Source organism: Adiantum capillus-veneris, chromosome 10, assembly GCF_014529385.1.
Source record: "Adiantum capillus-veneris isolate H3 chromosome 10, ASM1452938v2, whole genome shotgun sequence".
Lineage (NCBI taxonomy): Eukaryota > Viridiplantae > Streptophyta > Polypodiopsida > Polypodiales > Pteridaceae > Adiantum > Adiantum capillus-veneris.
In genome coordinates, this window is record NC_140940.1 from 1,864,957 (window position 1) to 1,875,028 (window position 10,072).

General features: G+C 41.3%; 1 protein-coding gene across 2 annotated transcripts; it reads right to left on the minus strand.

Annotated features, from left to right (window-relative positions):
• Positions 1-359: 359 nt before the first annotated feature.
• LOC147448366 (uncharacterized) lies at positions 360-1,773 on the minus strand. Of its 2 annotated transcripts, none has more exons than XM_086522357.1 (2): positions 1,538-1,773; positions 360-1,405 (listed from the first exon to the last, which is right to left on the minus strand). In XM_086522357.1, exons 1-2 carry the CDS (start codon positions 1,652-1,654, stop codon positions 458-460), a joined length of 1,065 nt encoding a protein of 354 aa, XP_086378483.1. In that variant the 5' UTR covers positions 1,655-1,773; the 3' UTR covers positions 360-457. The 2 variants fall into 2 exon arrangements, with proteins under 2 accessions (XP_086378483.1, XP_086378484.1); XM_086522358.1 differs by having other exon boundaries at positions 360-1,422; positions 1,538-1,690.
• Between the last annotated feature and the right edge of the window lie 8,299 nt (positions 1,774-10,072).

Here is a 10,072-nt window from a genome sequence, read left to right on the forward strand (position 1 = left end):
ACAAAGGGTTCGAGGAAAGGAATATGCAGTGTGCGAGAGCTGACCACTCACCAAACTTAGTCATCAAAACATGAACTAAGATATTACTGTCAAGAGTCCCCCTTCTTGCAATTTCTCATATTGCCACAAATCCTTCATGAACTCTAGAAATGAAAAGTATGGAAAAAGATTAGACAATCAGTCTCAATTGAGTTGTACATGAGATTTCAGTTCATTTCAGGAAACAAGAATTTACCAGTTAACATCCTCAAAAATGCTGTGCATGGTTCCAGAGAAGCTATTGTTACTACACGTTAGCACTTGCGCATGCTCTAATGTGCTTAATGGGGGGTAAGTGGGGTGGGACACCATATTCAGAGTTAGAGGTAAGATCAATTGCTCTTGTGCTACATCAGTTGTTAGATACAATTTCATACAAATGAGAAGAAATGGCTGAGCCCCCAATCAAGATGAGAAGCTACTTCTTGCTGATAGGGGAAGGCCCAAAGATAGGGGTCAGATAAAGGGCAAATGCCCCCACAGCAAACCCTAGAGTATTTTTTACAAGGGGCTCCAGCTCTGATGTTCTCCCTACAACAGGCAGAATCCCGAATGATGCAAACAACAATAGCCAGAGAGGCGACAAGAAAAGTACCCACTGCCAAGATGCCTCTACCCTACCAGAAGGAGGTAACCTGGCTGCAAAGCCAAACACACAACCGCCAACAATTGACGTTGCTAGCGTGAGATAGTAGAGATCGTCAGTCAAACCTGGTACATTCTTGCATCCTTCAGGCCGCTGAAGGCATTCTCGAATGGCTTTCACTGTCAGTGTCAAGGCTGCCCCTTCACCCTCTTGCTGTACAAAAAACTGATTGCCATACCTCGATTGGAGCTCAAGGAAAAACTGGCGCGGAAGCTTTGCGATCACATCAGCACCCGCATTAAAATTGAGTATATTGGGAGAGGAGATGTCTTCTATCACAATGACAGTCCTTTCGTCAGGTTTCCATAGATCCTTCAAATCCTTGCCAGAGATGGAGGGAGCAGATCCCGTCTTTGTGATCACACGAAGCCTCCACCTTGCCTCAGCTTCCAATGTGTCAATGTCATTTAACAAAGACGCAGCCTTTGCAGGGCTAAAAACCCTTGCATAGTCCAGAAAGCGTTGGGGCTGTTCCGCTTGTGATAGAGAAACTTGAAACAAATCAGATGAGGAAGCATCCTTCGGGTTAGTAGACATGCTGGACAATACAGTACCATCGGCCATGGAAGGGGTTTCAATAGATGGGGCAACCGCTACCGCTACTTTATCTGCTACACTTTCTTGCTCTGAATGCAGATTGAGATTGCGCAAATATGGAGCCGTAGCAGATGAAGGCGGCATACTTTGTGTGAGGCGATCGAATGATTCTGCCAAAGCAGGCTGAAGCGGAAAGAGAACTTCAATGGCGCAGAGACCGAAGGCCAGGACAGCACAAAAGGAGTGGTTCAGAGCCCCCGTCTCTATGAAAATACGTGGAGAGGAGGCCTTGAAGAAGTGGGGAAGAGAGAATACCTTGACACGGGCTGCAAAGCTAGGGCTGTCCGCATGCGTCGAGTTGAAAAATCTCCTAGAGACCACCGGGAGCCATGGCAGTGGCGATGCCGATGAGATCAACAGAAGAGCAGGCATCGCCACAGACGAACAAACCACGCTGATGGCTTAGAGCAGGGATTCGAACTTCGGACCTGACGTTTGAACGCCCTTTCAAGAATTCTGAATACTAAGGTGCGGGCAGTACTGTTGCAGCTAAACTAGTCTTGCTTGGTGGGCGTTGTTATAGAACCTAACAGAACATATGCAGACTGACATCAAGCATCTAACACTGAAGTAAACGAATTACAAAGCGTATTGATGAATTCTTAAGAAAGAATTGCGTATATGATGACCAATCAACTCTCTAGGTGTCTGTAAAATGGTCCAATTTCACGACATTGACGAACTTTTAAAAATGAAATTCATGTGTATTTATTCTAAAGATCAAGCCTTGTCAAATTTCTCTTGTTTTCTTGGTTCTCATAGAAGAGAGAGAGAGAGAGAGAGAGAGAGAGAGAGAGAGAGGGAGAGGGGTACATGTCGTCGGAGTCGGAGGGAGAAAGGAGCTTTGGCTATCGATCACACCATGTAATGTAAAACATATTTGAGGAGGAAAACTCTAGGATAAAGAGTTTTCTTCATGCTACAAAACGGCTATGCAAAGGAGAACATTGGGCTGCAATATATAAAAAATATTGCCAAACAAGGACGTACATAGATTCACATCAACCACTTAGGAATAAAGTAAACATGTGAGAGTGCATTGAGTACTGCAATGCATAACTTGAATTGCCAAACTGTGAGAAAAAAAGTGCATGTCTATTTGATATATAGATTCAATGAGAGATTGAGCATGCACTAGTGAGGACATGTGGCTAAACTAAACTTAAGGAAACATTGACAAACTCAAAAAATACAAAAACATCAATAGACTAAAAATTGAAATGGACTATCGATCTGGTAATCCTGTATAGGTGTCATCCAATTGTGCAAGCTGGAGGACAATTTCTGAATCAAGCTACATAAAAGCAATGCGAATAGTTAAACGGGAGTTAAACATTTTGTTTTGCAATTAGACACAAAGTGAAAATTCTAAATATACAATTGCACGTCATGCAAAAGTGCCATAAAGAAGTATGGTGGAGAGTTGACACTATGGTCTTCCCAAAAATTATAAGAAACGGAAGCCATGCCTTTCCTCGTAGCATTTATGTGTTGCGCCAAGCAAATGTATAACATAGGGAGTTAGATATAGATAACGGACCTTGCAATGTTGTCCAGCTAGAGTCGTGGTTGTGTATACAAAATGTCCACTTTTGTGAATATATGTCCTCTCTGTCAGACACAAGACGAGAGTCAAGACAAATACCAAAGATGCATGTTATTCATTAAGCTTAAAGACAAGTAGATGTAACTTTATATTGTACGCCATAGACGATGTAGGATTTATTGTAGTGATAAGTTCTCAGTTCAAAAGCCCCATTGGAACCTAGTGAAGCATGTTGCTACCATGATCCATCTTATAAATTGCAAAGTTTACATATCTCGATCATTTAGCAACTGTCTTCAGTTGAAAACGTAGCTTCTATCAAAGAGGTGACGGGTGTCAAACCTGTCCAAATTAGATAGACGAGTGCAGTGCTTTTGAGCGCTCTAGCAGCACCTCCACCACACTCATTATCTCCTTCCGACTAGCTATGGACCAAGGTTTAAAGCAATGTCAACTACTTGTGCAATGTCGTGTGTATCTGAAAAACACAATGTACTAGAGGTGGGTCATATAGACCCTAGCAACGGCTGGTAAGGAGATGCCACAGACGTTGGCGGCATCAGTCAGTAGAGCTAGCGCAGCTCTGGTAAGGGGACCTCACAGATGTTGGTGGTATTATTTAGCAGAATCCAGTGTGTCTTACATAGGACAACTGAATTGAGTGTGCTTCTTGTACGTCCGGCAAAGAATATGTAGCACAAGGCTTTCATATGTTGCACCAGTTGCTGCTTGTTGGCAGCCAGATACCTCCTACTTTGGTCTTTGCACCTATCAGCATCATCATTACCAGCATATCCTTTGTATCTATCCGTGTGATCATCATGCTCTCTATGAATCCTTCAATCACCATCTCTATGGTTGCAACCCCTTCTATATTCATCTTCAATGGCATGGTCTTTTTGTGTTTCCTACCTTGTCTCACGTCGACCTTCATCATGGTGTCGATCATGTCTAATGCAATCTCCATCATCAAATCTTCCACAAATTCTACCATTGTGTCAATTTTCACGTTCAATTCTTCTATCATGTCTACCATCACCACTAATTCCATGATGCTATCTACCAAGATCTCGATCATCATATTGATCATGTCTACTACAATCTTCATAATGATTTATATGAACATTTTTCAAGTAAGAATTGTACCATGATTTGAAAATCGTAACCATAAGGACAAGAAGATTCTCAAACTATAAATGTAACATGATTCAATAAATGTTACCATATTCACAACATAATTGCAAAACCATAACCATAACCTAATTGCCATAACATAACCATAACATGACTGCCAAACCATAATTGCAAAACCATAACCATAACCTGATTGCCATACCCAAACCATAACATGATTTCCATACCATAATTACACAACCATAACCATAACCTGATTGACATACCATAACCATAATCGTAAACGGAATGCAAAACCACATACATAAACGTCAAGTTGTACATGTATACAATGAATATGGTCATCACGATGACCATAACTACAAAAAAAGCATATATGGATGATGTCACCTACATGATAATGTCTCACAGTCAACGGCCTCTCCCTCCTCCTATAGATGGATCAAAAGAGCCACAAGTCCATGCTTGTACCCATACTTCTCCTCTCAGCATGTCGAAGGGTACTTCACAGCAACTTCCTACAAAATAAACAATTAACCATAAGATAAATATTCAAATAACATCAAAAATTTAAAGTGTACGTATAATACTTACAAACTCATGCCAAAGAGTGACATAGCCCCCACTCTCAAGATCTCTCAGGATTGTCTTGTGTCTCTTGTGCAATCCCCGCCCACTCCTTTGCATCCAACCATGCCGGCTTTGGACCGTCGGTGGCCTTGTACCTGTCTCTCGCCTATGACCAACAGTGTGACATTGTGGCAATCGCCGCACTCAAGATCCAATCATTTGAGACTGGATCGTGCCCCTTTGTCGGCCTATACTCTCTCTGAATGGACTCGACGATGTAATTCTTTCTCTCATCATCCTGATCATCCCAAATCCCCATCACACAGAGTGGCCAAAATGAACTATATAGAGTTGTCAAATCCTCTACCGCATGGCCTTTTAGACCGTATCCATGACAACATCCCCATCCTTGGTCTTGTACACCTTGCTAGGATCATGCTCATGTGATCTACGAGGTGTACGTGGTGTGCCAATTGGCGAACTATCTAATGAAGAGAGTGGTGGACGCTCTCTCTCAGTGGTGTGGATGCATCGATAGAACCGCTACCATAACAACCACTACCTCCAAAACAATGCCTACCTCGTCTTAAAGAAGAACGAGCCGTTGGTGAAGGGGACACACTCAACTGAGGTGTAGGGCTAGTTGGGGTAGGGGGCACACTCATCCTAGACATAGGGCCAGGTGTACTATATTTAGAGGGGCCAACTCCGCAGAGGTTCTATGCGTAAGCAACCTACTCCGATGTCAATTGTGACAAAAAGGAACCCATCTACTTGAGTGAAATGCCAATCGGAGTGATTGAAAAACTAAAGCTAGGAGAGTATGTATCGTCATCATCGGCCATGTCTACAGATACACAAATAACACAGATATAATACGTTAGTTCACATATCCATAAAAGAACAACTTAAGCTTTGCAAATAACAAAAAAACAAAGCTTCAACACAACTCATTACATATATCCAATGTTGTAGAATAATTAAAAGAATTTTACCAAAGAGCTCCTAGAAAAGATCAGTCGTAAATCTCTCATCTTCCATGAGAGTTGATGCACCAAAGATATCTATCTCAATCTCCACTTTTACATCTCTCTTTGCATCTACCTATGGATCTCAGAGCTCGTGTGTCGGTTCAAGCATTTGCTCACCATTGACCTCTAGCTCGAAATCATCAATTACGTCATCCGTCGACTGTGCACTTTGGTCATGAAGCTCTTCAACCTCAACCTCCAATCCTTCACACACTTGTTTGCTTCGTGGAGCAACTTGAACAACAAAGAGCCGGTGCGGTTTAGAAAAATCTTTTTCATCCCATAGTGGATCTATTGTGAACACAACTTGTTCACAAGTTTGGGCATGAAAGGGCATGTTTTGGTCATTATACACCTCATTTTACAAATTAAAGTGCCAAAACACCATTTATGGCCTTGGGTGCATGAGCACTTGTCCAAATTCAAATTTGAACACAAGAGTGATGCCCACACCATGAGCAAGCTATACATCAAGTCTGAGACAAAATTGCAGCCTAAACATCATATGGTTATGATGTTTAGACCCCTTAATTTGACATGCTGCAGTATGTTTGACAACCCCAACACTTTTATCACATCTTTATTAGCTTGCCAGCAAATTTTCATCATATTTGGATATCATTTGACCTATTTTCACCCATATGATGGAAATCTAAGTGTACAAATTTCATTTTTGGCTTTTGACATCCAATTACAAATTCAATCCTGATGCTATAAACACTATACACATGCTATGGACATACTATCGTATTGAGGGCCGCTTTTTGAATTCTGGTCCACCTCTCTCTTGGTATGCAAGGTTTCAAGGCTTCGCAGAGGAGGAGGGACTTGATGCATGAAAATCGCAAAAAATCTATGTATTTATTTTAAACATAGCTATGGTTTTGACACATTTGGATCTTGGAAATAAGGAGAGGTAGGAACAAAGCATATGAAAACCAAAAAAAATCACTGAATGTTGATTCTACCTGATGGTCACTACTGACGGTCACTAGAGCTAAAAAATAAGAGTCAATAGTGAAAGGGAAGAGAATCTTATGCATTATGGAGTTGGAGTCAACAAAATATTATCAAATGTAAGCATAATTCACTTGTGGACACAAGACTTGCACATGGAGTCAAGAGGGGACTGCTTTGAAGACTTATAGAAAGAAAAAGACAGACACATATTTTTGTGGGATTTGTCTTTATTTTCTGGTTCCGAATTTGAAAAAGTTTTCAACAAAAAAGTTGTAGGCGTTGTTTCTACCCCTGTTTTTTTAAAATTTTTGGAGCTACGATTTAAGAGATATGGTCAAAATGGTGGAGCCTATCTGTCCACATGGGAAGGAAGTCATGATTATCCAACTCCACACACATGATTTCTCATAGGTTTCTCTCCATTACCACTGGATTTTCTCTTATTTTATCAAGATTCTCTCAAATCTTATAAGCATGAAGCTCTTGGACTCAAGCTATGGAAGGTGGCATGGAGACAAAGCTCACCATGATGAAGGCGATTATGAGGAAATTGGTCAATAAGCAGGACACATGGAGCTCTCTCATTGGGGGAATGCCCCTAACTGAGGTTACTTTGTAATAAATCCTCTTGCTCATAATCTCTTTCCTAATCACTCTCTTAGCCTATAAAAGGAGATCTTCTCTTTTGTAAACGGACATACACACAATCAAGCTCTAGCACTCACGCTCCCATATGTACATCCTTGTGTATGCATATCTACGCACACATAGTTCTACTATGGCATAGTATTGGCTATGGTTATTTGTTTTGGTTTCATAATAGCCAAAAGGTTTGAGTTACCATGCACACATGAGTTTGTGAAATGTTGATTATGTGCAATGCCCCTCGTGAATGTTTGTATGGTGTTATGAAGTCTATGTTAATGAAGCTCTAATGATCTCTCTCTCTCTCTCTCTCTCTCTCTCTCTCTCTCTCTCTCTCTCTCTCTCTCTCCCCTTGCTCTCACATTTTCCTTGTGTTATATGCCGACCCCCCTTACAATGCGTCCTAGCCACATTCCAAGCTAGGTGCCACCCCTATTGTGTACCTCACATGATGAGGCCATTGTGCATAGTCTTGGTGTAGAGGCCACTGGGTCTGTTTTGCATCTCTGCTTCTCATTTGGTGCCCCCACTGAGGAGGGCTTTGCAAATACCTTCAGTTTACAAAGAGTAGTGATGCACGCCATCAATCATGGATGAGTGACTACCACTACAAGAGGTTCTTCACACTTGTGAGACGGCCTTAGCGACGAAAATACACGGGGATATTTTTATCCCCAGCGTCGCTATACGTGTCGCAAAGAGAACGTCGCTATTTCTATCTCTATATGTTTCTCTATTTGCGTCGCTATATAGAGATGAATATAGAGACGCATTGCGACGCAAATAGAGATGCAAATAGAGACGCATAAAGCAATGCAAATAGAGACGCATATAGCGAAGTTGCAAGTCAAAAGTAGCGACTTATATAGAGACGCCCGAGAATAAATTTTTTTGGTGGCAGGGCATACATTATCCTGCCACCCCATCAACCATTTTGAACGTAAAGTTTTCAAAACTAAGATGCAAAACTAACAAAAGTATATCGATGAAAGTGAATTTACAAAGTAATAAATTGAAAAAAATTATACACATCATAGGCAAAATCACTTGATTGTTAAGCTTTGATCAAAATGTACTAGCTACACCGCAATTGTCATTATTGGAAAAATACATTGTTGGCCAATAGTTACAAAATTGACGTACACACGTCATCTCCTAATACGTGCTGTGAAAAAATAAAACTAGTGTTATCTAGCTACGGCTACTTCGATGTCGACTAATCTGATGTCTCATCGCGTCCCAGTGGCATATCTGTCGGATTCTGCAAAAAAGAAAAACAATAAGACTTTCTGTAAGTATAAATATACAATTACAAAACAGTCTAGTTTTTAGCTTATTATTAAAATATAACAAATGTAAGAGTGTAAAGTTAAATACTAATCAAGCCAGAGTGAGAACTCAGAATTTCCATAAGGACATTTAAGCCCTTTCTGTCCGCATACTCGTGCTTGTATGGTGTGGGGTCACGTCCAACCATCGACCACTATTCAAACATACAAAGAAAACGTTATCTTAGTATCTAAAATTACAAATACCCATAATTGCCAAACCTAAAGGGTGATGCAATAACACATACAAAGTCCCTGCTTCTACTCGTGCTCTGGGTTCCTCCTTTTGTTGCTTCCACTTTTCGGGATTCTCACGTGCTACTTGCTTTGCATTCTTCCAATCTTCTTTGGCCAGCCAATCTGGTCTGCTCCACCCATGCTTTATGCCTTTTTGCACTTCAGAGCACTTGTGCTTGCAGTACTCATGGATCCACACCTTCAGTAAGTCTTCATTGAAACACTTATCCAAATTTGACATGGGAAACTCATCATGCAGCATGCTGATGACTCTGCCTTTTAATTCATTCGGCACTTTACTCCAGGTGTTTAGTATGTAGTGTCAAAACACCTGAGAGCAAAGGTGGCACATGGACGAGATCACCTTCTTGCCTTCGTCATCCAAGATGATTCTATCATTGATGTCGATTGAGTACGGCAAGCCCTCTGGCCTGTGGCATGTGTGTTTGGATAAAGGCATTACTCCTTTGCCTGGGGCCAGACGTCCGATGTCTGGCCGCCCTCCCACTGTGTATACACACTTCCTTATTCTTTCTATACATAATAATAAGGAGCACCTCACTCACTTAAGTTACTTCCTGAGGTTGCTCCACCCACACGGTCTCTTGTGCTCTTCCCCTTACCCACACGCATCCGCACACACGTGCACTCACAAGTGGTATCCGAGCTACAATGGCGAACGGCACGCATGATGGCTTTTCGACGAGACGAAAGCGATGGGGCTCGACTATGGCGGCTTGAGCTCGGCCGCAGTGGATACGACTCGACAACATTAGATCTTAGCTTACGCATGTATATTCAGCCTATATCAAGCTTGTGTAGCAAGACATTGCTGAACTTTTCAGAGAAAGAGCAGGAACAAGAAGTGTTGAAGTTCGTTTTTGTTGTTTTTGGCTCCCAAAATAGTGTTTTTTAAAATATCTCCGTCACACGGAGCCGGATGAATATGATCCAGGAGTTTAGGTTGAGGTTTGGCACATTCCAAACACGATGGTGATGTACATTTTTAAAAATTTTGATCAAAATTATAGCAAGGGCAACAACAATTTTTTGGGCCAAAAACGAACGTTTTTGGCATATTTCTCACACCCGAATTCGGATAAATGTGATACAGGAGTCTACCTTGCGGTTTTGGCAAGTTTCGGACGCATTGGTCATATCAAAATTTTAAAATTTTGAGCATTGAATTTTTTGCAATATCCTGATAGACAGTCACACGTTTTACAGGTTTTTTGTAGATTTTTGTAAGTAGTTTCTCTTGTGGGATGCGTTTTGAGCTAGTTTGCTCTATACTTGCGTATATGGTTATGTGCTTTACGCTCTATTGAGCACTCCGTCC

Excerpts from the sequence above, each read along its gene's own strand:
- LOC147448366 (XM_086522357.1), bottom strand. The coding sequence starts at position 1,654 with ATGCCTGCTCTTCTGTTGATCTCATCGGCATCGCCACTGCCATGGCTC. Across the intron at positions 1,406-1,537 it reads GCTTTGCAGCCCGTGTCAAG|CCTGCTTTGGCAGAATCATT; the intron begins GTATTCTCTCTT and ends TTTCCGCTTCAG.